Source organism: Lissotriton helveticus, chromosome 3_1 (genome assembly GCF_964261635.1).
Source record: "Lissotriton helveticus chromosome 3_1, aLisHel1.1, whole genome shotgun sequence".
Lineage (NCBI taxonomy): Eukaryota > Metazoa > Chordata > Amphibia > Caudata > Salamandridae > Lissotriton > Lissotriton helveticus.
In genome coordinates, this window is record NC_136061.1 from 963,230,759 (window position 1) to 963,258,460 (window position 27,702).

General features: G+C 47.0%; 1 protein-coding gene across 1 annotated transcript in view; it reads left to right on the plus strand.

Annotated features, from left to right (window-relative positions):
• The window catches only part of DRC11 (dynein regulatory complex subunit 11), a 951,413-nt gene that overhangs the window by 246,047 nt on the left and 677,664 nt on the right, over positions 1-27,702 (plus strand). Inside the window, exon 6 of the mRNA XM_078681371.1 lies at positions 4,048-4,253. Coding sequence (XP_078537497.1) covers positions 4,048-4,253 — 206 coding nt within the window. The remainder of the gene's footprint in view (positions 1-4,047; positions 4,254-27,702) is intronic.

Consider the following 27,702-nt stretch of genomic DNA (forward strand, 5'->3'; position numbering starts at 1 on the left):
GGGCAGACTTCTGATCAACCATATGAAAAGGGGAGAGGAGAAAATATTAGTGGCAAATATCTATGCGCCCAACACGGACGACACAACGTTCTGGGAGAAGGTAAACGAAGACCTGGAAAACAGTGCGCCACACGACATGATAGTAGTAGCAGGAGATTTCAATATGGCCATAGACCAAACACTAGACAGGCAAGCCAAAAACAGAACACGTACCCCGTCCTCGCACAAAGCGCTAATGGACCTTTGCAGTAAATTAGACCTGGCAGATCCGTGGCGCCCACAACATCCCGACACTAGAGATTACACTTTCTACTCGCACCCACACAACTCTTACAGTAGAATCGACTACATTCTCATATCCGCATCCCACACCCACCTAACGGAACACACAGACATCGCTGCCAGAACGATATCGGATCATGCCTGCATCAGCCTACACCTAGCAGGCAAGCACAACGAGCACCTTACACGAAGATGGCGTCTTAACCCCACGACCATATCAAAACAAGAAGACAGAGTTAGAATTCAGAAAGCTATCACAGATTACATCACAGAAAACGAAACACCAGATACAGACCCGGGCATGCTATGGGAAGCCCTCAAGGCAACCATAAGGGGAACACTAATAGAAATAAAGGCGAGAAGGGACAAAGAGATTAGAGCACAGCTAACACAACTAGAAGCAGACATAAAACTACTAGAATCACAACACCACCAATCAGAACGCACTGACGGAACTCACTAAGAAGAAATATGAATTTAAAAGAATACTCAGCGAACGCGCGGGCCTCTGGATAAGGAAATACAAGGAGATTAACCTCTGCGAAGCAAACAAAGCCGGCAAATCATTAGCGGCCTACCTCAAGCGCAAACAGAGACAACACAACACCACATCGATCACGGATAACTTAAACAAATCGCACACTCGACACGAGGATATTGTTAAAACCTTCAGAGAATTCTATGTTGAGCTATACAAAAAAGATGAGGGGCTAGACACTGTGCGAACAAAAGCCTACCTAGACCACCTAAAACTACCAAAAATCACAGAGGAAGAAGCAGTAACCTTAGGCCAAGATTTCAAACCGCTAGAGATCAGGACAGCCATCAAAGCACTTAAAGATAACAAGGCCCCGGGGCCCGATGGCTACACAGCAACGTTCTACAAATCGTTCCAAGAACAACTGATACCCACCCTAACAAAAACATTCAATTTTTGTGGGAACACGGGGGAGGTCACTGACACAATGGCACAGGCAAACATCATAGTCATCCCAAAAGAGAACAAAGACCCACAATGGCCGAAGAACTACCGCCCAATTTCACTCATTAACCTAGACTGCAAACTGTACGCCAAGATACTAGCCACGAGGCTAAGCAACCTGCTACCGCAACTGATAGGCAACACACAAGTAGGGTACATGAAGGGCAGGATGTCCAGCGACAACACCAGACTACTCTGCCAAGTCATAGAACATTGCACACAGACACAGAAACCAGCAGTCACAATCGCGCTTGATGCAGAGAAAGCGTTTGACAGAGTCTCGTGGCAATTCTTAGAGGAATGCCTACAAGCATACAACCTAGGAGATACGTTTGCTAGGAGAGTCATGGCCATGTACAAAAGCCCGAAAGCACAGATCGCAATTAACGGCACAAACTCAGCCCCCTTCGACCTACAGAGAGGTACCAGACAAGGGTGCCCCCTGCCCCCACTGCTATTCCTACTGGTTGTAGAACCCTTGATCAAAGACATTACCAACAACAACAGCATAACAGGCATTTCAATCAACAAAACGACAGCCAAACTAGCGGCTTACGCAGACGACCTGCTGATAATGACAGAAGATCCCACATCATCCACACCCGCACTCATGACCACCATCAACACTTACGCCTCCCACTCAGGGTACAAACTAAACCGAGACAAATCAGAATGCATTCCCATGAACATATACATGACCAGAGAAGTACTAGGGCATTCAGGGCTGGTATGGCAACCACAATCTATTAAATATCTAGACATAGACTTTGGTAGAGACCTAAAGACCACCCTAGACCTGAATGAGAAAAGGACACTGACAAAAATAAGAGACATACTGGAAAACTGGTCACCCAAATTTATAACCTGGTGGGGAAGGACAGAAACAGTCAAGATGATGGTTACTCCTATAGCTAACTATCTAGCTAGTATGCTCCCCCTAACGATGACTGACGACTTCCACAAGAAAATAGATCAAGCAATAAACAAATTCATATGGAGAGGTAAAAAAAACAGAATTGCACTACCAAAACTTAGACTGAGGAAAGAACTAGGAGGCCTGAACCTAGCGGACCTAAAGACATTCCAGACGACTTGCATAGCCAGACAAGGGTTGCACTGGGCTTCCCAAAAACAGAAATATACACCGACCTGGCTAGAGCTAGAAAAAGCTATCCTAGACAACTCAGATCCTCTAACCATCCTCACTGCCAACAAAACGGCATTTAGGAGTAACCCGGTATTCAAGGCAACCAGATCAGCCCTCCTCAAGCTACATCAGAAATTAGAAATAAGCGTCAAGAACTCGAAGTGGATAGCACTCTGGAATAACACAAAAATAAGATACAAAGGGAAAACCCTGGACACAAAATCTTGGAAGGCACTAGGCATCTCACACCCAGCACACCTAGAAGAAGCTGGCAACCCCCTCACTTTCAATACATTAAAGAGTAGGTTCGAACTCTCGGAGGCGGAGCTACACAACTTTCTGACCATTAAGACAGAGATCACAAAGGCGAATCTCAGCAGCCTAATTCCCTCACTCTTCAAATTCACAGAAAATCTAAACAAAATGGGGCACCACATATCTCACAAATACAAAATCCTTCGACCTACCACATCAAAACTCAACGACAAAAACATAAAGTACTGGGAAAACCAGATAGGCAGAACGCTCACAGAACAAGAACTAACACACTTCTGGACCTCCTCCTCGCATAATATAATTTCACCATTACTCGCACAAAGCAAATTCTGGCTATTGCACCAAGCACACTGGACCCCAACAAAGCTGGCAAAACTTAACCTCAGAGAAGATAGCCAATGTTGGAATTGCAACAAGGCAACGGGGGACCTAGCCCATCTTATATTCAAGTGCAGCAAGGTCAATAAATTCTGGGATAGAGTCTTCGCTTTTATCGACCAAACACTAGGATGCAACCTTAAGAGAGAGTTCCATACCCTGACAACAGCCCTTATTAACACCGAGGTCACCACACAGCAAGACAGAAACCTCCTAGACTTTCTCCTAACTAGCGCCATAAAGATTATACTGTCCAAATGGAAGAACACCGCCAAAGCGACTTTTATGGGGTGGTTAAACTGGGTGACATTCCTGAGAGGGGCAGACAATACGGCTCTGAGAAATACTCCATGGAGGAAACCAACCAGACAGATGTGGGCACCCCTAGACAAGGCACTAGACCCTTTCAAACCGCCCTAGATAATGAGTAAAGCAGAGAAGGTACAAAGCAGATTGTCGCACGCCGATCACCAACAAACGGCCAACACCTATAAGTTACATGTTTTATGTTATATGTGTAGGAACAAACCTAGCGCCACCAGAGCCACACCAGGAGTATGTCTACAATGTTAACCAGGACAATGGACTCGAACCATACACCAAGTATACTATGGGGCAACCCTGTATAATAGCAATATAACTCACCTGCGCAGTACCCTGTCAATGCTTTATATGCTCATACTCCTGTGTTCACCGTGTCTATGTAAAATCAATAAAAATATTTTTCAAAAAAAATAAGAAAATCACAAATTATGATCAGTTGCAAATCCCACTGTAACACTTTGTGTTGGGTTTGCGTTAAAAGAGTAACGCAAACATGATGAAAAGTATTTGTAAATCTAGGCCGAAGTTTTCTTTTTTGATGCACCAGTTTAATACTCCCCCCTTTTGCTGAGATATTTTCTGACTTGTCACTCTTGGTATTCGAGGGGATGTCCTAACACAGTGCCTGTCTGAGCCACTTCTTTATTGACATTTTCAGGTTCCCCCTCCTCATTTCCAGAAGGTGACGGCCACCCAGCAGCGTGCCCAGAAGACCTACTCTCTGCGCTGGGGCCTACAGGAAGATCACGAGGTGGAGTACCAGCAGGCCCTGGTCCAGATCAAAGACAGCATAAGAGAGCTGGAGGGCCCTGACATCAAGGAAACACTGCAAGAGCAGATCCGCCAGTGGTTCATCGAGTGCCGGTAAGGAGGAGGGCCTCATGTGGTACCTGAGCTGGCAAGCTTTTGTACTAACACCAAAGAGTATACTGTTCCCACCATCATTTACCTGCTGGCGCTTTTGTAAAAAATCATTGTCACTCAAGCAGTGCCGTCTAAACACATGGGCATGTTGGCCATTGCCTGGGGGCCCCATGAGCATAGGGGCCCCTTGCAGACCAGAATTTAACACTCATTTTCTGTGAAACATTTTTATTCCTGTGAGTGGTTTTCTAGGCAGGGTCCAGTGCACTGGTTTGCCTGGGGTCCAAAATGCTGTTAAGACGGCCCTGCACCCAAGCTTTGGAAAGTTCCTGTAAGCGAGCTTGTTTGGCACTACACAAGCCAAGTACATGAAGAGCAGAATGACGCTACAACCAGTGCCCTTTGGTAAGTTAGAATAGATAGACACATTTACACGCAGGGCAAGCATGTTCTCCTAGAGAGACAGTCTCGGCATTGAGTAGAAACACTGCTGTAAGGAGCAAGCGCAGAAAGCAATAGGACAGTCACTTGCAGGCACGAGCAGTATCAAACACGAGAAGAACTCCTCAGCTGTCCCACAACTGTACTCAATTCTGGGCATAGCCGGCACAGGTAACAGCGGTGTGGCCTGGCAGGAAGGGGCGGGTGGGGGGAGGGGGGTGTGGATAGACGACAGGATAGGGAAAGTAAAATAAAATAAAAAATAATACCACTTACCTTTGTGCTCGCCGCATCGCTGACTCGGTGATGCGGCGAGCGCAAGTTAAGTTGTTTAATTTATTACCTTGCGCTCGCCGCATCGCCGACTCAGTGATGCGGCAAGCGCAAGGTAAGTGATTTTATTTATTTTACTTTCCCTATCACGTTGTCTGTCCACTTCCTCCCACAGCCCTGTCCATAGCTGTTACCTGTGCTGGCCATGCCTACTCTAGTCACACAACTGTCCATTGTGTCTGGTACACGTGCGCCTGCACCTGCTTACGCAGTGTGATTCTAGCGTGCCTTTCCTCAGGCTGTTGACATTGTTACTGTGCACTGGGGAGCATTAACCTCAACGGACCATTTTGTGCAAGACCAGTCCTTATTTTCCAATTTTTTGAAGTCAATGAAACAGTTTCTATATGGAAACTTCCAAAATAATCACACTTTCTTAATCAATGGGCAATCTAAAGGTATTACTGTATTTTATCTGTTTATTGGGTGATTGGTTTGTGTTATTTGTAATGTGTGTAATGTAAACATATTCATCAGTAGACTTTTGAAACTTGGTGGTTGGTCATTTAAGAGGGATCTAGCTGGGGACCAGGGGCATTGCTATCATTGGTGCAGCAGGTGCAATGTCACGGGGCCAAGTAATGCAAGGTTCCCTCTGTATCCCAGTTGTGGGGGCATTCAGTACCTAACTCCTTGAATGGGTGGCCATTTTCCTTGCCTGCCTTAAAGCCCATCATACCCTGGCAGTGCCATGCGTTAGGTAAAAAGTTGGAACAGGAGAGAGGAATGGAAGGGGATGCGTAATATGGAGCAGAATGTTCGAGGTTACTATGTAACCTATTTAGGCGAAGGACGGTTCTCAAGATCACACGTGTCAGAAGAGTGTTTTCACAGCTGTCATATGTCCTTAATCTAACAATTTACCCATATATCTCAACCTTTATGACAGATTCACAAGAAAATCTCTCGTGCAGCTGAAATGCCTCTTGCAATACTTGCAGCAACACAAAAAGATGATGGACAGAATCCTGAACATTGTCAAACATTCACCCCCAGTCACAGATCTGGTTTAAATCCATCTTTTGTTGCTCACCACGCCACCCCAGATTGGACCCAGCCATATGCAAGTCAGTCTTGACCCTGCTCCCATGGGAACAGCCCAGCCTGAGCTGCTAGGGCCAGTCATCCCTGGACTGGAAACAAGCATCCTGGGACCAATTTCGAGGTATCACCTATCATCAGCAGGCTAGCTTGAGTTCAGTGGCATAGCGAGCACAGGGCCCACGTCTGGGCATACCCTTTCCACTTAAGATGTCTATAGCAACACAAAAGGTCCCAGGATGCTTGTTTTCAGGTCCAGGGAGGACCTGGACTGGCAGTTCGGGCTGGACTGTTTCCATTAGAGTGTGTGCTCCTTGGGTTTCAACGCTTCAGGGCGACACATGTAATGTGCAGCATGGCTTCAGACAGACTTCTTCTGTGACTGAGTTTGATCTTCAATTTCTGTGAAAAGATTCGGAACTGAAAAGCACATCTATAAATCTTATTTCACTCTCATTTAGGCAAAAACATTGTGTGTAGTGTCAGTTTCATTTAAGGCATGATAAGTGTATTCATTGAACTCTATGTAGTAATAGTAATTAATTAAATAACTGAATAGAAAGCATTGCCTTTCAGTAGGATGTAACCATACAGTGCTCTTATTGCACACTTTACATCCAAGAAACCTGGGTTTAAATCTCAGCTTCCCCACTTGGGCAAATCGCCTGATCCGTGGAACATCACTCTGCTTCACTATGTATCATTTTCCTTACCCAAGCAATTTGAGAGCACATGGAAGCAATCCAGTGCTGGAACTGCTCAATAGAAAAACGTTCTTATATATTAATATAAAGTAATCTTGCTTCACATTTAATAATATAGGCCATGTAAGCAGAGAACGTCTTGAGTAACTGATGCATTGTCATTAAGCCATGGGATTATTCTTGAATGTTTAAAGAAATATTACTTTCAATAATTGCCACTCAATCCAAGCAATATAAACGTGTGGATTGGAGACTCTCAGAAATGCTGTTTTGTTTTTGTTTTTTTCATTTTAGAGTGTTTATCATAATTTTTTAGAGCATTTGTTGGCAAATTTTGATCTTTTGATATCCCAGCTCGTTCTTTGGCTTTTAGATCAAAGCCAGACCCATAACTTGGCTCTTGCTCTGTATTCCCCAAGGCCTTACATGACCCCCCCTTATAAAGTAGTGTATCCAACGCCCTTGGTTGTGGTCCCAGGCCATTGGAAATTTGCTTTCTTCTCACAACTCACATGAGAGAGGTAGGTCCTTGGTCATGCCTCCCTGCAGACGGTGCACCCCAGGGCCTGACTTAGCTGCATCTGTAGCACTGTGGAAGGTGGAGAAAGTAATGATTGGGGCAAGGGAAAATTGGGAGGATGGGGAATGTTTCTAGTGTAGAGGGTCTCTGTATAACCTATGGGGTCCTGGATAACTGGCATGAGGGCCATCTGCCATTTTCTTCACAGTCAGAGACTGAAAGAGGCAGTAGAGCTGGAATAGAGTCAGTCACTTCAGACTGATTGACATGCTACTGCTGTCCTAGTCAGCATACCGGGTGTGCTGTGCAAGTCTGCACGTGAGTTCCCAGCCTCATTGTTGTCTACACCATTCTAAGGAGTCCCCTTACATTGATTTTTGTGCTTGATTGCTGGCGCCGTCTTTTCTTGTATTATTGTGTATAAAGAATTTATAACTTAGGCGCTGAGAGGACTTCCTTTGTAGCTTTATATCTCTTAAAGGTTTTGTGAATATTGTTGATTCTATATTATTTTTCTTTGTTTTTTGTAGGGTACATCATGTTTGTTTACATGTAATGTATATAATGTACATGTATAATGTATATACGGGTCTTGGGCTCAAAAATTCCACGGACTCGACAATTCTCGCTCCGGTGCCTACTCGACTCACGGGGTCACACTCTGCGACTCTGGGCAATAGCTTGCTTAATCTCCACTACGGCCCCTCGCGGCGGGATGCCTGGCTTTCACCTTGTGTATCTCACAGGGTATCTCACAGGGGAATACCAGGACGGGTTCCCTAAGCAAGCGTCTTGATACCTTCGGGTGATACGTGCGCTATATAAGTCGCAATACATACATATAGATAAGAATGTATAACGTATTTATTTTTTCTTATGTTGTGTGCCACCTTGTCCTGTGATGCGTATATTTGTGTTTGTAAATTTGTGAAATTTAATGGTTGGTAAATAACAGTATACCACAAGGTAATTAAAGATATCTTGTGAGAGAAAAAAAGTTTCTTTGTATCCATCCCTCCACATCTCTTTTGTTCTACTTTTTCATCTCTGTGATGTACCTAGCCCAGGCTTTGGAGGGTTATTTGGGCAGAACCCCTGTATAATTTTTTCAGCTCATTGTTGTGACTGGGCAAATGCAGGGTTCATTATGTGCATTGACTCTTTAACAACATATTATTGAGGAGGTGGAATTGGAGCACTGGTGCTTTTACATGTTAAAACAATCCTGCACCTTTTCATGGCTTTGTGTGGAGCCAGGACACTGAAACTGTTACATGCCCTTTCTCTGCAACACCAGACTCGAATACCTCAATCACCGCCTCTCCTTTACACTCCGACCGGATATCTCCACTCCGCCCATCCGGCCCTGGCCACTATCCCACGGATCCCAAGACCTCGGTTGGAGTAAGATCCTTCTCCTACCTCGCTGTGAAGACCCGGAACTCCCTACCTCTGCACTTTAGGCCATCATTGTCACTGCCTCAATTCAGGAAGGCTCTGTGATTGAACTGCAGAAATCCCCCCAGCGCCTTAAGATCCTCACGGGTGATTAGTCGTGCTCTATAAGAATATTGATTGCTTGAACACATTCAGCATTGTCTGCAGTTGTCCGCTTCTGTTATGAGCCACAATGTTGGCAAGGGGAGGCATATTGAGTTCCAGCTGGGCCCATAACACAGGCTGAAGTTAAGGTACCATCAGGCCTTCTTTTTTTTTGGAGTATCCTGGCTGGGAGATAACCGGAGCCTCACACCTAAATGCAATAGAGTGGAAACAAAGGCACACAGCTTATAACTTCATAGGTAGTTAAGAGAGGTATGCTTTTGGTTTTTTCAGTCTCTGCATGCAAGAAATATGCATGCACTGTAATATTGTCAGATGTGTTGGTCTGTACCTGTATTTACACAAGTAATTTAATAACAACGATTTTGTTTTATATGTTTTATAGCACTACTCATCCAAGTGCAGGGTGTCTGAGCACTTTACATCACAAGTACGCAATATATATATTGATAATAAATCATATGTGTGTAAATTAATGTACAGGGTGTTTTACATGTGACATTGAGAGTTACAAGGTGTAGTAGCCACATGTCCTTCAGAGCTCACTATACTATATTAGAAGGAATACAATTTATGAACTGTAACCAACAAAAAGATCTATGTGTTAAAAGCAGTAGCTCACTTATCTATTTACATAAAATAAAACTCTGTCATCTTGATGTTACATATTGTGCTTTGCCGGAGACATATTAACATTGTATGCTGCTTTGATTTAAAACTGGGACTTGACAAAGCACAGATCTCTCTAAAAAATATGTTAACCTTTACCATTATTATTATTACCTGAGATTTATCAAGTACACAAAGATCTCTGCTGCAGGTGTCTTAACACCATAAGATATTGTAAAATGGACTTTGCAAACAATTAAGCAGAACAGAATTACTGCCACGTGTCTCCTTATTGCCAATCACATTGTGGCAGGGTTTAAAAAAATAAATGTATAAGTTGAGGCCCTGATTTTTCATTGGGGTAGCGTCACTTTTTTGGCACATCCCCAAGCAAAATCTAATTTGTTAATTCCCTCAGCCCGACCCTGTTCAATGTCTACCTGGCCCCCCTCACACAAGTGGCCCGCCAGCACGACCTGAACATCATTTCCTACGCCGACGACACCCAGCTCATCCTCTCCCTCACCAAGGACCCGCACACTGCCAAAACCAACCTCCACGAGGGAATGAAGGCCGTCGCCGAGTGGATGAGGAGCAGCCGCCTGAAGCTAAACTCGGACAAGACGGAAGTCCTCCTCCTCGGCCCCACCCCTTCGGCCTGGGACGATTCCTGGTGGCCAACCACTCTGGGAACAGCACTGACGCCCATGGATAATGCACGCAACCTAGAATTCATCCTCGACTCCTCACTCTCCATGTCGAAGCAGGTCAACGCCGTCTCCTCCTCCTGCTACAACACCCTCCGCATGCTCCGCAGGATCTACAAGTGGATCCCGAACGAAACCAGAAGAACGGTGACCCAAACCCCCGTCAGCAGCAGGCTAGACTACGGCAACGCACTCTACGCAGGAATCCTGACCAAACACCTACAGCGACTGCAACGCATCCAGAACGCCTCTGCCCGCCTGATCCTCAACATCCCTCGACGCAGCTACATTACCTCCCACCTAAGAGACCTGCACTAGCTCCCCGTCAACAAGAGGATCACCTTCAAGCTCCTCACCCACACACACAAAGCACTCCACAACACCAGACCAGCCTACCTGAACAACAGACTCAACTTCTACACCCCCGCCCGCCAGCTCCACTCCGCCAGCCTCGCCCTCGCCGTCGTCCCGCGCATCCAACGAACAACCTCCGGTGGCAGATCCTTCTCCTTCCTCGCCGCGAAGACCCGGAACACCCTCCCCACCCACCTGCGGCAGACCCTGGGTCTGCTCACTTTCTGGAAGCTCGTCAAGACCTGGCTCTTCGAGTAGTAGCAGCAGCCCCTCCCCTCAGCGCCTTGAGACCCTCATGGGTAAGTAGTGCGCTTTACAAATTCTTGATTGATTGATTTGTTAAATATTGTAATGCACTCAAATGTATTCAAGATAGACCTGTTAAACATATGTATGAGGTCTTAAGATCTTGGGTCACTTCTTGTGACATTGCTTCCTGTGAGGTCATGGGCTGTGATGCCACTTCCTGTAATGCCATGTGCCATGCAATGTCACACACTGGGATTTCACTCACTGTGATGTCACACACCAGGATGTCACTTGCATAATGCCTAACTTGGCTAGTCAACCTACTTTTATTTTTAGGACTTGTGCACTGTTCACAAGGCTAAAAATAAAGTTAGTGATGGAAAAAAGGTGGGAGTGCTCTGGTCCTCCCAATAACTCAGAGAGGTCAATGAAGGGATAATAAGAGAGCAAACTAGGCATAAACATCAAGAGGTGAAAGAATAGAGAGGGCAAAGCAAGGACACGGAGATGGAGGAGAGAGTACAGTGGTAGAAAGGAAAGTCTACGAGGCATAGAGACCGGAGGGAGACCAAACAGGGGGATGGAAAGGGCATGATGGGAGAGAGCAAAATAGCATGGTTATGGTCAACGCTTGTAGTAGAAGTGGGCCATGTACAGAGTGGAAGTGGGCGGCAGCCTCATTCGAATTTTGTGTTTTCAAAACAGATTATGCCATGGGAGCAGCTGTTCATCTTCCCATTTCTTACACACAAAGCAAGTACACCATATGCAGCAATGCAAGTACCACTTCCCTCACACCACTGAGGTAGAGCATGATCAACAGCATGTGTGTTTGTAAGCGCACATTCACCCAGAAGGGTATCTTGGCACTGAGGGCCAGATGTAGGTAATTCCGATTTACCTACTCTTAAATACCGAATCATACCGATTCGGTATTTAAGAGTAGGTAAATTGGAAGTAGGCAGATGTAGGTAATTTTAATTTCACAATTACCGATTCTGTAAGATATGGTATTTACCGATTCTGTAAATACCGAATCGGTATTTCCCATTGATTCCTATGGGACTTGAAGCCCATAGGAATCAATGGGAAATACCGATTCTGTATTTACTGAATCGGTAAATACCGAATCCTGGCAGGGGGAACGGGGTGTCACTTTGACTCCCTGTAGCACCCCAATTGCAGGTTTGTGTGCCATGTGGCACAAATACATGCCCTAAGGGCATGTCTGTGTGTCACATGGCATAGGTGTACATGCACAGATGTGCATGTACACTGGAATTCGGTATTTTACCACCCAATAGAATTGGGTGGTAAAATAAGAATTCCTAAGGGCCTGTGGCACTGCAAACTGTGCCACCTACATATGGATTAACAGAATCGGTATATTTACCGATTCGGAAAAATACCGAAACGGTAAATTTACCGAATCGGTAAATATATCGATTCTGTAAATTCCGAGCCACCTACATGTCAAAAGCCAAATACCGGTCGGTAACGGCTGAAATCGGACGTTACCGACCGGTATTTGGCTACCTACATCTGGCCCTGAATGACAGAGGTTTAGTGTTACCTAACTCAATGGTACTCATTTATTGACCAACGAAGGATGAAGGCCTGAGTAGACCCTGCCAGGACTTGAACTTGTGACCAGGAGGTCAAACACGGGCTCTATGGCAGACGCATCAGTCCACTAAGCCACCAGACCTGGCATGCTTCCCTCGCGCACAATAAGTGCTGCAGGACACTGAGCTTCAATGGACGGACCACAGCTGCGTCCACTTCACCTTCAAGAGAACGACGACCCACCACCACCAGCAACAGACCGCCCGCAGAAGCTGGAACAAGATCACAGCAGACCAGCTCGCCACGTCCCTGAGCCAGCACCCTCCTGCCAGCTCAGCAGACCCCAGCCAGGCCGCCGACAACCTCACGAAGTGGATCAGCATCTGCGCGGACGAGCTCGCCCCTCTGAGGACCCCGCCTAGCAGACCCGGCAGCAAGAAGGCCCCATGGTTCACCGACGAACTCAAGAGCTCCAAGAAGAACTGCCGAGCCCTCGAGAAAGTCTGGAAAAGGGAACCGACACCGGACAACAGGACCTCCTTCAAACTTGCCACCCGGAAACACCACCAGCTGATCCGCGCCGCCAAGAAAACAGCATTCAAGGACCGGCTGGACAACAACGCACACAACTGCAAGGAACTCTTCAACATCGTGAAAGAGCTTTCCAACCCCAGCGCAGGAAACAACGACATCACCCCATCGCAAGACCTCTGCAACTCCCTCGCTTCATACTTCCACAACAAGATCACGGACATACACAACAGCTTCAACAACCAACCAACGCACACCATGACCGAACAACCACCCCCCACCACCACCCTCCACGCCTGGACCCCGATCAGCACCGAAGACACCATCCGCACGATGAACTCCATCCACTCCGGATCACCAACCGACCCCTGCCCTCACCACGTCTTCAACCAGGCCGACGCAGTCATCGCACCCCACCTGCGAGACATCATCAACACATCCTTCGACACCGCCACCTTCCCGGAGAGCTGGAAGCACGCCGAACTCAGCGCTCTACTCAAGAAACCAACAGCGGACCCCACCGACCTCAAGAACTACCGCCCCATCTCGCTCCTCCCGTTTCCAGCCAAAGTCATTGAGAAGAACGTCAACAAGCAGATGGCCGCCTTCCTCGAGACGAACGGATCCCTCGACCCCTCACAGTCCGGCTTCCGAGCCAATCACAGCACCGAGACCGCCCTCATCGCCGCCACCGATGACATCCGAGCCCTGATGGACAATGGAGAAACAGCGGCCCTCATCCTCCTTGACCTCTCCGCGGCCTTCGACACGGTCTGCCACCGCACCCTAGTGCAGCGCCTCGACAACGCCGGAGTCCAGGGGAAGGCACTGGAATGGATCATCTCCTTCCTCGACGGAAGAACACAGAGAGTCCGCCTACCACCGTACAAGTCAGAGGCCACCGAAGTCATCTGCGGCGTCCCCCAAGGATCCTCTCTGAGCCCAACCCTCTTCAACGTCTACATGAGCCCCCTCGCGGCCATCGTACGCAAACACAACCTCAGCATTATCTCCTACGCCGACGACACCCAGCTGATCCTCTCCCTGACCAACAACCCCGCCGCCGCCAGAGCCAACCTGCACGAAGGGATGAAAGAGGTAGCCGAGTGGATGACGACCAGCCGCCTGAAACTAAACTCGGACAAGACGGAGGTCCTCATCCTGGGCACCTCGCCCTCCGCCTGGGACGACTCCTGGTGGCCCCCCGCCCTGGGTACCGCACCCAAACCGACGGACCACGCACGCAACCTGGGCTTCATCCTGGACTCCTCCCTCTCCATGACCAGGCAAGTCAACACCGTCTCCTCGGCGTGCTTCAACATCCTGCGCATGCTACGGAAGATCTTCTGGTGGATCCCCACCGAGACCAGGAAGACCGTCACCCAGGCCCTCGTCACCAGCCGGCTGGACTACGGCAACGCCCTCTACGCCGGGACCACCGCCAAACTCCAGAAGAGACTCCAGCGGATCCAGAACGCCTCAGCCAGACTCATCCTCGACCTCCCACGAACCAGCCACATCTCCGGACATCTGAGAGACCTTCACTGGCTCCCCGTCAACAAAAGAATCACGTTCCGCCTCCTCACCCACGCACACAAAGCCCTACACAACCAAGGCCCGAGCTACCTCAACAGCCGAATCAACTTCCACGCTCCCAAACGCCACCTCCGATCAGCCAACCTCGCCCTCGCCGCTGTCCCCCGCATCCGAAGAGCGACATCAGGAGGAAGGTCCTTCTCCTACCTGGCCGCCAAGACCTGGAATTCCCTCCCGACCGACCTGCGCCTGACCCAAGACCACCTCTCCTTCAGGAAGAAGCTGAAGACCTGGCTATTCGAGCAGTAGCGGCACCCCCCCCCCCCCCCCAGCGCCTTGAGACCCTTCGGGTAGGTAGCGCGCTCTATAAGTGTCATCGATTGATTGATTGATTGACAACAACAGTAAGCTTCCCTCACATAAACAGCAGGCGAGCAGTAGGGGCAGAGTATATCCTCCCCTTCATTAAACAGGGAGTGAGTACTGTTCACCGCAGGCAGCAGCAGTGTCAGCTTTCTGCCCTTACACTCAGAACTCACAGTTTACAATACACACAGCAGGGCACACTCTGGCCTTGCGCACAGAACCAGCTTGGAATTCAGGAAGGGTATTGTGCGCGTGGGGTGGGAGGACCCGAGTGTGGCATTTCTTGCGCCCCAGGACAATGAGTTTGTTTCTGTATTTCTGTCCCAGGTCCAGCACTCTGCCCTGTTCTCTGGGCCAGCGGGTTGGGAGCCGTCCTGAAGGTCACACAGCGCAGCTGCCCTCTCAGCCTCCCACTGGACTCTGAGTCTGGGAGGCATTTGAGGCCGCAGTGGGGCCCGCCCCTCCTCGGCACGAGCCCTTTCATCCCTTGTCGGTGGCGGCGCGAGAGATCAAGGGCCTGTCTGCTCTAGTTTCAGGTACACGAAGCAGCCCTGCTCTGGCTGCAATCTGCAGGCGCGTCCCATCCCTGCGCATCTGGAGCCCTGGGCTGCGCCAGGGCCTCGCGCGCCAGCAGCAGCTCCAGCCTCTGCTCAGACCCCTCGCTGCTTTCATCTTGTTGTGTGTCATTTTTTAATGCACACAATGGGTTCCAGATTGAACGCATCTGATGCAAATGTTCTCCTTCACATGGTCATCATTCAGCAGGAAAAGCAGAAATGAGGAAGACGGAATCTATTTATTACCTAGCTCAGAAAGTTGTTCTGCTCCGTAGACTGGAACCATTGGTCTGGAGACGCCAAACGTGGAAACGTGCTCAAATGTGGCTTCTGGAATATGTAGAGCCTAAGTATAAAATCAAGTGCAACATAAGAAGAAGGGTAAAGAATACATCTTAGATCCCGCCTCTTCTCGTGAGGAGAGAGCTGACATGTTGAAAATGCTCAACTTAAGTGCCATTCACATGGGTCTGCCACACTCCCTCATTAATGGATTTAGAAAGATTTAGTAGAACAACAGGGGCGTGACTTAATTCTTTTGTATATTTTAAAACATCTTATGGGGTTAAGACACCTGCTGCAGAGATCTGTGTGTGCTTGGTACATCTCAGGGAATAATAATGCTAAGGTAACTTTGGAGGTCAACGTATTTGATAGAGAGATCTGTGTTTAGTCAAGTCCCAGTTTTAAATCAAAGTAGCACAGAGTGTTAATATGTCTCCTCCTGCAAAGCCCATTATGTAACACGCTGTCAACAGGGTTTAATTTCATGTAAATGGGAAAATTGGTTACTGCTTTTAAGACAGAGATCCTTTTGTTGCTTGCAGTTAATACATTGTATTCCTTCTAACATAGCACAGTGAGCTATGAAGGATCTGTGGATACTACACCTTGTAACTCTCACTGTCTTATGTATCACATCCTGCACATTAATTTAAACACATATGATTTATTGACATTGTATAATGTGTGCATGTGATGTAAAGTGCTCTGACGCCCGGCATTTGGCTGAGTAGCGCTATATTACTACAAAAGAAATAAAACAAAATAGTAATATTTAAATTATTTGTGTAAATACTGTGACATACCAACACAAGGACTGAACAAAGTCAAAAGCTTGCCTCTCTAAACTACCTGTGAAGTGATAAGCTGTGTGCCTTTGTTTTCCCTCCACTGCATTTAGTTGGGAGGCTCCCAATAGCTCCCAGCCGGGACACTTGAAAGTGCCTCACTGGAATCTGGTAAACCCCGCAGGCACTGCTGAATGTGCCCTAGTATATAAAAATTACACAGGTAACAGTTTAGTATATTTCTGTGGGGCCTAACCTCTTAGTAGGGTAGACTGTGTCCACCCTATGAAAATAGTGGGTAGACACTGTCTACCCTCGAATTGTGCCCTGGTACTTGCCCATTTAAAGCACTAGATGGGTCACAGAGAAAGGTAAATAGCCCAAGAGAACTGTGAGACAAGAGCTGGAGGCGACCAGGTGGGAGCCCACCAGGGGTTGTAGCCCAGTGGGCCATAGAGGGTGGGATGTGTATGGCGAGAGGGGGAGGGTAGTGGAAGAATGCATTAGTTGCTGAGCATTTTTATGATGCGTGGCAATGTTCGTGATCTCATACAGCCAAATTCGTGCTGGCTGTTGCACATAGAGCTATGTTTGTAAACGTAAGCTATTCTGTAGTGCCCTATTAACCGACTGTGAGAGATCCCGGAGTTTCTTTTGCAGCTGTCTGGCATCCGATAGTAGCAATTTGTTTTGCATTTTTTTTTTCTGGCATTGGGCTTTGACAGACACTACATCTCCTCGCGCACTGTTTAAAACGGGGGTTATCTCTCGTGGCGCAGGATTTATCACCTTCACTCCTTAGCTGAGGTGCAGTGTAAAAGGATAAGTGCTCTTTCTGTGGCGCATCGTCAAGTGAGTGTGCCTAATGTACACCAAGCCTTTCCCCTTCCTCACTCACCCGCACGTCCTCACCTAGAGTAAGTGCGAAGAGCCGTCCCTGAGTTTCCTCCGCCCCCTGCTGGCGGGGAAGCCCAACTGCCCCTCCGCCGCGCGCGCTGCGCAGGTGCACTGACCGCAGCCTCTGACGAGCAGGAAGGAAGAAGCGGAGAGCGGGGAGACATTTCCCGACACATCTGTTTTGGAAAGGAATGTGCGCTTTCACACACAACAACAGCTCAACCGGAGCTGGCAGTGCTTTCTGCTTAGTCTTTTGCAGCACATAATTATTTAGAGGGCTCAACGGGGGATCAACTTAAAACATCCCCATAAATATGGAAAGACATCCTTAATCTTGCAGCGTGTTTCTGCAGACAGAGCATGCTGAAGCAATGCCAGAAATGTGTTGCCTGGCCTGACATCATACTTCAATTGCATGCTTTTAATTCTAGTTCTCCTGCCTGTTTCTTGATCTTTTCCCTATTCCTATTATCATTTCTGTTTCTAATGTTTTATTTCCGTTCTTCTCACTCTCTTACCATGATTTCTGACCCATCTATCCCTTTTTGCTTTATCCCTCATCCCGTTTCCCTGAGTTCAAGACCTCTGTTTGTCAGTGTGTTCGCTTTTTCTGTTACTATCAATTCGGGTTCACTTGTTTCTTGGACTTGCTGGTCTCCTTCCTTGTCTTCCCTGTGTACGTTTTCTGGTCCCTCATACTGTCTCTATACCTATTGCCCTGTGTCAAAACCGCTTTCAGAGGGCCATGGGACAAGCAAGAGTTACTGGGCCCAGCCATGGGGATTTCAGGCATTTTACTCCTGATGTCAATGGGCCAATGGGCCAAACCTTCAATGGGTTCGGAGCGAGCAACTGGGTTAAGTACCTCTACAACACTTGACTCTCAGGGTGAGTGTGGTCTGAGCAGTACCAGGTTTCCTTGGGGTACGGGGGAAGATGTGGATACAGGGGAGTGAACACAGGTTCACAACTCAAAATGTGTGAAGCAGCAACAATAAATCATTGCCCAGCCAAGTAGTCCCTTTTATGAAAAAAGGAAGTATTTTATTTCCACCACTAACAACGCAAAAAGAAAATACGACATTTGCAAACAACTACACAGTTCCTCTGAAGTTGGAGCTCTAGTATTTCTTTAGGCGGTTTCCGAAGCCCACTCTCTCCTTGCTTCCAGTAATAGTTGTTATTCCCCCTTAACTATAGGCAGCATCCTGGGTCAGAGTCTCAAGAGTCCACTATAAATTTATTTTTTATTGTCCGCAGTGTTCCAGTGCCGCACTGCTAACTTGCAGCAAGTTCCCCAGTTCACTGTACGCGGCCAAGTGAGTTGCACTCACGGTTGTAGAGTCCACACATGTGGTTGTACCTCTGCAGTGACCGGAGATTGTCAATGGCCCCTGTCTGCAGGGTAAGTCTCTGGTCCTTCTGCAATGGGGAGCGGGGTGGTGAAGTGAACATCCTGGTGCAAATTCTTAATCCTGGGCAGGTGCACAGATTCCCACGGCGACCTCACTCCTCCGGCGACGACTCCATCCAGGTTACACATCTTACTGTTCCCAGTGACCCACCTCTGTTATACGGGGTCAACTCACTGTATCTTTATGGTTGACATACTCTGACCCAATTGTTACAGTGAAATCCTTGGCAGTGGTCCCCTTTTGGCATATGGGGTCGTGTCCCAATATCGCCCGCAGGCTTTGGCCCTTTCTAATACCATCCTAGTATTCTCGCAGCGGTTATTCCTGGCATACAAGCTGCTGCTCTCCATTACTCACAGACTTCGGCCCGATCAAGGCAGTGATTCACATGGCTCAATTCATGATGGCCCTCTTCTGGCATACGTGGGTCGCGGACTTCGTACTGCACATGGGCAAAGGCCCAAACAGTGCAGCAGCCGTGTACTCACACCTCGCAAAGTGAGTCAGCTCGACAGGGCTTCCCACTGGACCTCACTCCTTTCAGTGCTCTCCACTCCCTCACAGAAACCCACTGGCATTGGCTAGAAAGCAGGCAGTGGTGCTCCAGGGCAGGTGGTTTAGGATTCCCAAATCCAGCAGGGAGACTAGCAGGTCTTGGCCCCCAATCCTGGTCACAGGCAGAAGCATTACTGAGTATCCTCTCCTCACTCAGCCCGTTTGACTGCTTTGCATATGACAATTTTGGGGTTCTCAAGCTACCCTTCTTACAGACCATTTCCAGACACCAAATGTGATTTAGAGTCTGAGTCATTGACGTTTAAGTTGGGGGTCTGCTTCTTTTGAAGTGCCCACTCCTCTGTTCCTCCTCTTGTGAGCTTGTTTTCTGGTTCCCCTCGTTCTTAACCCAGTTCCTGATTTCTTGTTGGAATGAATCTTGATACTGTTCTTCTTCCCTGTTAATGATTTCTGGTTTTCCTGGTTCTAAGCCATGCTTTTATTCCTGATACTTTGAGTTCTGGTTCTTCTGTTCCTTGGCCCTGTTGCTCTTCCTCTTGTAGTTGCTGGTCCACTCTAGTTTTGGCCTTATTCTCTCCCTTTTAACTTATAAGTAAACTGGAATTATGTGGCAATGAGAGCCAAGTTGCAGAGTGAGATAACCAATGTGGAAAAGAAAAGTAGATTAAGTGGCAAGAGGTACATCATATGCGATTAAAGGCACACTATGCACACATTCTGTTGCATTACCTAGCTATGTCTACATTTTAGCGTACATAGCCATTGGATTACAAAATACAGAACATTAATAGAAAACAAACGTTCTCATCAATGCTAATCAAAATGTTTCTCAACTACTATGAATGGCTTGTCTTCCATTCACAAACAAGAATGCATTTTTATGAACACTGACTATTCAACGCGCCAGAGTAAAACAATTGGTGTAACACATGTGCACCATGCACTTCTTTTGATAAAAGTTTTGACTCTGTGATTCTGCTCACCCACGCTATGTTTTAAATCTTGTCAGCTGGATCTTTGTTTCAGGTTTATTCTGTGTTCATATCTCTTTCCAAAAAGAAGTAGCTCTGAAGAAAGTAATACAGTATTCTCAAATCTGTGTGTAAATTGCACGTATGTATGTAGGGATTGTATTCCTTACTGCAGATAAAAACCTCCCCACTCCATAAATCATGGCTATTACCACTGTCTACATAAAATGCTTACCTCTTTATCACCTGGATAGAACTGGAAATAATATTCCAAATAATGCCTTAAGAAATGGGCACAATACTCCCCATCAGCTGCAGCGAGCTAGGCTCAATAGTATAGGTGTGGCTTCCCGAGCGAGACACAATACACTATGTGATTACTCCACAGCTGAACACAATGGTCTCTCATAAAATCCCCATGGCAGGACATATCGCACTTCAAAGGGAATCTGGAAGAGGACACCATGCTTAAGTTGAAGCATCCAGAACAATAGCCAGTAGTCCAAATGTGGCCTCCAGACCAAGATACAATACTTCGGGTGAGACCTTCTTTACTAATGGGCACAGTGTTCCAGAGCAGGTTCTCAAGGAGTTATTACTTTTTGTGTGGCCAGCAGAACTGGACACAGTAATCTAGAGGATGTGCTGAGGACTAGATTCAGCAGACCACATGTGATCTGATCTTCAGAACCAGACACAATCCTCTTGGTGAGGCCTCCTGAGCAGGACACAATACTTAAACTGAGGCCTCTAGAACTGGACACAATTCTCTAGATGCCTTCCCCAAAATGTGCAAAATGCTAAATTGAAGCCTCCTGAAGTGGGCCTCATACTTGAGGCAATATTTATGAATCCCTTCTATAGTGTTATCTCCTTCTCTGCTCCTCCGCCCTTGTTGACTTTCTCACTTACTCTCTCTTCCCTCCCAAGCAAACCCGTTTGACCTCTGTCCATGCCCTGCTGCCTTCCTCTTGGAGCAAAACGCCATTAATGATATTTATGTGCAGGAAGGGACACCTTCCTGCGCAACAATCATCCCTGCAACGCAGGTACCCTTGCACCATGGCGCAAGGGGGACTGTGTTAGCGCAGGGGAGAAGGGCAGGAATGCGCTGTATCTTGTAGATACTGCCCATTCCTGCCCTTTTATTTTGGCGCACAGCACCGCAGCATGAAGGCTTGCTGCACTACAGTGCACCAAAATATAATATATGAGGCCCTGGGTTTTTACTGGAGGTGGCCCCAGGCATGTTTCTGATACTGTTATAACACCCCCATGAGGATGACCCCCAGAACGAAGCTTCATGTGTGACTGTCTTTCCAGGTCCTGTCTGATTCCAAACATTTCACCTGCCTCCTTTCTGGAGCTAGCTTGCTGGAATTTAAAAGAGAGGCATTTTTACTAGTCCATTTACAGACACTTGAGGGCATATTTACAACAAAAGTAAAGGAGGGCGGCTTAGCTTCAAAATAGCTTCTGCCACGCTCTGTCACTTTAGAAACGCAGAATGCACCGTATTTACAATGATACAGTGCACCCCTGCATTTTTCCCTGTGCTGGCGCTAAATTCAGCTGCCTAGTACCAACGCAGGCACCCTTGCACTATAGTGCCTGTGTTGAGGGAATTACTGCTTATGTGCAAGAAGGTGTCCCTTCCTGCACATAAACAATCCAGAATGGGGATATGAAACTCCTTTGTGTGCTGCATTGTGAAGCACACATAGAAGTTGCAAATCGTAATTTTTTAAATGATTGTTTATGTGCAGGAAGGTGCCCCTTCCTGCACATAAACAATCCAGAATGGCGATTTGAAACTCCTATGTGTGCTGCATTGTACAGCACACATGGAAGTTGGAAATCGTGATTTTCAAATTATTGTTTATTTGCAGGAAGGTATACCTTCCTGCACATAAACAATCATTCATGGCGTTTGCTGTTTCTATGTAAGCTGTAGAATGCAGCACACATAGAAGCAGCAAAAACGAGGGTAAATGAAACATTTCTCCTCATTTCACCATGTTACACCAGGTTTTCCCTGGTCTTAATTTTGTCTCTGCCCCATATTTATGCCACCCTTGTGAGTATGGGGCAGCATTAAAATCAATGGGTATTGCGGTGGAACGCCCACCGTGACACCCATCACCCACCCCTTTCACGCTAAGTATAGCGTGAAAGGGTGCCTTATTTATAAGGTGGCGTTAAGCCATATTAAGTGGCTTTACTCCGCCTTGTAAATAAGGCAAAGCCCCTATCGCCACAGGAACATGTTTAAAAGTGATGTTTTCTGTGGCAATAGGGGCTTGCAGTGGTGGCTGCTATTGGACGGGAGTGGTGAGGTGGGGTAAAAAAGAATACAAAATAAAAATGAAATGCCTGGAATCACGCCGGCCGCCGCCTCTACCCAGTCCTCTTTGTCTTCCTCTTGTCCGGCAGCAGGAAGCACCCAGGCTCCCACGCTCCACACAGCCAACAATACTGTAATGCAGTGTTGTAACTGGTCTGAGCGCTGTGGTTCGGTGCTCAGCCAGGGAATGGGAGGCTGGGCATATTCTCCACCCAGGCTGTAACGCAGTCTGCATGGAGAACATGCATAGTGTGTATGATGCTTTGGCCAGACCGAGAGGGCCAGCCAAAGTGTCATGGGCCTTTAGAGAGGGCACTCACCACTACTCCCCCTGCAGTTCTCTAGCATCACAGTGACCAGCTCCACCCCAGCTGAGCCACTGCAGTAGGAAAAATAAAATGATAATAATGCTGCTTTATTATCATTTTATTTTTCCTCTTTCAACTGCACACTGAGCAGTGGGGCAACGCTCCTCCGCCTTAGCTGATACGCCGCTGCTGGGGGCTTGTAAATATGCCCCATGGATCCCCTTCTTCAAGGTTTGATTCTTTACACATGTAGATAGGAAACTTTCGGGCCAAATGTATCACACACAGCCCTGCCAAGTACCATGCATCAGGGTTTAGGCTAACGCATTTTAGTGTGGCGGTCCGCATCACCACTCAAAAATGCATGAGTCACGCATTTATAGCGCCTACTGACCGAGATAGATGTTGGAGCCGCGCTCCATTAGGTAAAGCAGAGCAAGCCTGTTGAGTGCAGTGCACACAATGTGTGCTGCCTGACCACAGCCTGCTCCATACAGACTGTGAAGCATTGCAAATTTAAGTTGGCACTGCGTCGCGGCCTGGGGGCGGCTGCCTGCCAGGCCCAGACTGGCCGTTGCGGGCACCGGGCAATCCCCCGGTGCGCCGCAAGGGTGGGGGCCGGTTTTGGTCCCTGGGGGCCTTTTTTGTTGCAGGGCCGTTTTTGCAGCATAGCTGCAAAATCGGCCCTGTAACAAAATCGGCCGTAAACTGACCCCGGCAAAGAGCTCGGTTGCACCCCCAGGGGGCCGGCCGAGCACTTTGCCAGGGCCGGTTTTGGTTCTCAGTCTGGCCCTGCTGCCTGCATTCAATCATCTGGGACTCACTCTCAGTCCGGGCCGCGATACAGCTTCACGTCATGACTGTCACCAGGAACAACAGTCTATATCCAAAGTGAAGTAAACATCTAGTAGTGTGCCCGACTGAATGATCCAGGGCGCCGCCTTTCCTTTGCTGGTTTTCCACCAACTGGTGCCACCCCTGCACCATTATGGCCAAGCAATGAGTGCGGGCAAATGAAACTTTTTCTTGTAGGGGCGCATGATGCAGGCAGAGAGGCTGACATCCTCTGGTAAATGCGGCACCTAATTGGCAGGGCACTCTTTGTGTGCTCATCTAAACCTGCCTTGTCAGGCTCGTCAGCATCCCTTGCACCATGCAGAATGTTATTACTTTTACTATCCTGTCCCTATGTAAGGCATCCCTGCTGCTCGGGTGGGCCCACCGTAAAACAGCATACAGATGGTCCTCTGATCATCAAAAGCTGTAGCCAGCCAGAGGGAGACACTAAGGAGAAGCGATGCCTGTGACTCTCCATTAGGCCATGACACAGTTTTAAACTGCAGCTGCAGCCCTTTGCCCTCCTCCCCAGTTGAAGCCCCGACACAGCTCAAGACTATATAAATAAAGCTAGTTGGTGAAGCTCCCAGCTTGGAGATACACTCCCAGGCACTGGTGTAATGTAGCAGTCAGGCTAGTCATGCACTCTGCCTAGTTTTGCCATATTTCCAAGAGTAGTTGTTTGAAGCAGGGCCGAACTGGCTGTAGTGGGCACCAGGCATTGCCCCCGTGGACTACCAGGGTGGGGGGGCGGTTTTAGACCCCTGGTGGGCCATTTTTGTTACCGGGGCCAGTTTTGCAGCGTAGCTGTAATATCGGCCCCCAGCAAGAAAAGCGGCTCAAAGCTTTCCGCTGGCAACTCCTCGGGCCGGCAGAGCGCTTTGCTAGGGCCGGTTTTGGTTCTCAGTCTGGCCCTGGTTTTGAGAGTTTGCTAATGCCTGGATGTAATACTAAATAGGCTGGAAACAAAATCTTATTTCTTTATTTGTAACATACTGTTTCTGTATCTGTTTTCTTTAAATATTAGTAATGGGTCCGCTCTAGAACACATTTAAAAGTGCTTTCTATTGATATTTGTTCTTTGAAGTACTTACAGATAATGGGAAAACTACCATCTTTAAGTGATTTTTTGTATTTTTATACTGGCTAGATCAACAAAATATCTGGCCTGAGTTCATTTGATCTCTGCAGCATGTGCTTTACTGTGTTATGGCGCAAAAAAGTGCAATAGCATGGGGGTGTAGATATTTTATGATGATTTCTTTTCTTTTATATTTTCTGGGCACACAAATTGTTTTGTATCAGTATCCTAACATTCCATTTCAGGGTTTTGGAAGTAGTTCCAAGATATTTAAGGGCTTCTCATTGATCCAAAGGGTGTAATTTCTAATATTTATCTCTTTCCATGCACTTCATCGCTTGGTTTTACTTGCAAGAAAATGAAACACTAAGTGTCACACATTTGGCACTTGAGTTTGACTCACAAGTGCACTGAAACCATGGAAATGTCTCACATAAGCAATCTGAAAATGTGGTAGCTATGCTTCTTAGACCTTCTTGTTGCTCTAATGGATGTAATTTCTTATATTTATGTTTCCCTCATCTTCATTGCTTGATTTTGCTTGCGAGAAAGTATCACTCATTGTCATTGAATATCACTCATAATTACATTGAAATTTTGAAAATGTCACACATAAACAATTTGAAACCTTGGCAGCTATGCACACACGAGGATGCTGTTAAATCATCAGTTTAGAGTGGAAAACGATTCTTCAAAACCAGCTGTTTTGGCTTGAACACTAGCCAGTTCATCAGCGAGAGTGTTGTATGTAAACAGCACACATCTCAGGCAGAACTTATGAGATAAATGTGTCTGATGCTCCTCGTGGCGTGTTTAATACTTTCAGGCTGTTCAAGGGAAAGTGTGTACGAGAGGAGGTGGATGCCGACTGGCCAGTAGTAAGCTTCCATCTGAGGTCGCATGTTCTTTTGCTCAAAAAAGGCAGCTCCAGTCAAGATTCAGCTTTTTTATTTTTATTCACTATTAGAATATTGAAATGTGCAGCACTTCATTGAAGACAATGGAGTGTGCTGGGCTACTAATGGTCGGTAGAAGCCCGGAGCATCAACATTCCAATGTGTTCCTTTCACGGCTGTTGCTGTGAATAAATGCCTCATGGAGCTCGAGGGAATTTCAAATCCCCTTGGGCTCCAGGAGGCCATTGTTTTTATAAATTAGAACATTCTGCACTCTAGGGTCGGAATGTTCTAATAGCCTTAGGTCTCTACGTAGCGGGCTCTATTAAAGGCCTGCTCTCTTGTTAGGGCTCCGGCCTTTAACACTGGAGCAGGCCTTTAATGGCTGGGAGAGCCCGCTACGGTAGGCTCTAAAGCTATATTGCTCACCTCGCAAGCCAGCGATAAAGCCTGAGTGAGGAAACACAGCATAGTCAGACCTTTTTTATGGAGTGATGATGAAGTGCTTCTGTGGTTCAGTTCTGAATGCCAGTGATTCAAAACACTTGCATTTACTGAGGGCCAGCCTTTAGCAGGTGCTTGCTGGGCCATGCCCAGGTTAAGACTTTTAGAGGGGTGCTGGAGCAGCCTTCTGCAGTCTTCTTCAACACTGATTCAAAGAAAAGTGCATTTAAACACTCATTTTGGGGGCTGCTTCCTGACTGTGTTTCTTCTCGTGGCCCTCCTGTATCCTGCACCTCTCACCCTACCCGTCCCATTTTGTCTACACATAGTCAGTTACAGAGTACACATGGGGGCAGGTAGGGGGGTGGTTGCCAAATTTGATTTTGCCAAAAGAGCATTCAGAGCTACTGCCAGCTTTACATAAAATTCCCATAGATGAATTTGGACACGCCCCCTAATATATACCCATACCTGCTTGGTGCATCTGCCTACCTTTACGTAGGCCTGTGCATTTTGGGCCGATATTCCCTCCCACTAGTTAGATCTTTGTTAACAAACCCATCCCCTTAATTTTTATTCATACTTTATTTTCCCACCCTCATTCACAATTCATCTGCAAAAAATGTGTTTATTTGAACATATGGTCTTATTCATTCAGGTTCTTCACTGTCGGTTCTCAGGCTCAGGCAGACTGTGTCCTTGTCCTCTTCTTGACCCACACGTCATTCTTCTGGGCTGACTTTCATTTGCAATGTGCAAAACCCACGTGACTCGGCTCACTTCGGACATACCCAAGAGGCCCAAATGTGCACTAGTGATAGAGCCAGAAAGACACATGTTACTTTAAAAAATAAATGGTTTCACTGTTTACCACCCAGCTCTACTCTAACCCCCTTTACTTATTAATACTTTCCCCGCATTAGCATTAGTAAAATAGCTCGATTTTGTTACAGCTAAGCAGGTGCCATGCACGCGAGTCTTCAAGACTTTATATTAGTACCTTCTGCTCATGCACAATAATTTCCCTCCAAGCAACAGCTTGTCATCCTGCGTAGATGCAGTTGACTCATGTGCAATAAAGATTTCCCATGTACAGCCATTAGAGAAATTCATTTGAGTTATTCACGTTAGTAAACACATATGCACGCTTCTCTAGCCCCTCGTTTTTATGTGGTGCGCATTAGTTTTACACAATATGTAATTAATAACATGTTAGGGAGTTAAATGAGAGGATTGCTCTTCCGAGCAAGTCTCTTTTCTATGAGTCCTTGCTCCATCAATCCCCTCTCTGATGGCATTTTGAGCTATCACAAAATTACCTATCCCAATCAGAGGCCAACTCAGTTTCTTTTCCTTCCTTTTCGTTCTTAATCTCATCTTTGTTTTTCAAATCTTTCATCCTTTTCTATAACTTTCCTTTCATTTCCTCCAGCTGAATTTCTTCATATTTTAATTTTTTCCCTTTCCATTCACTTCATATTTTCTTCCCTTCCCTTTGTTTCTGCAACATTTACACCATATCATTGTTGTTAAAATTATTATTGTTATACCAACTAACGGAAGAACTATTTAACCTAAAATACCTTTTCCTAA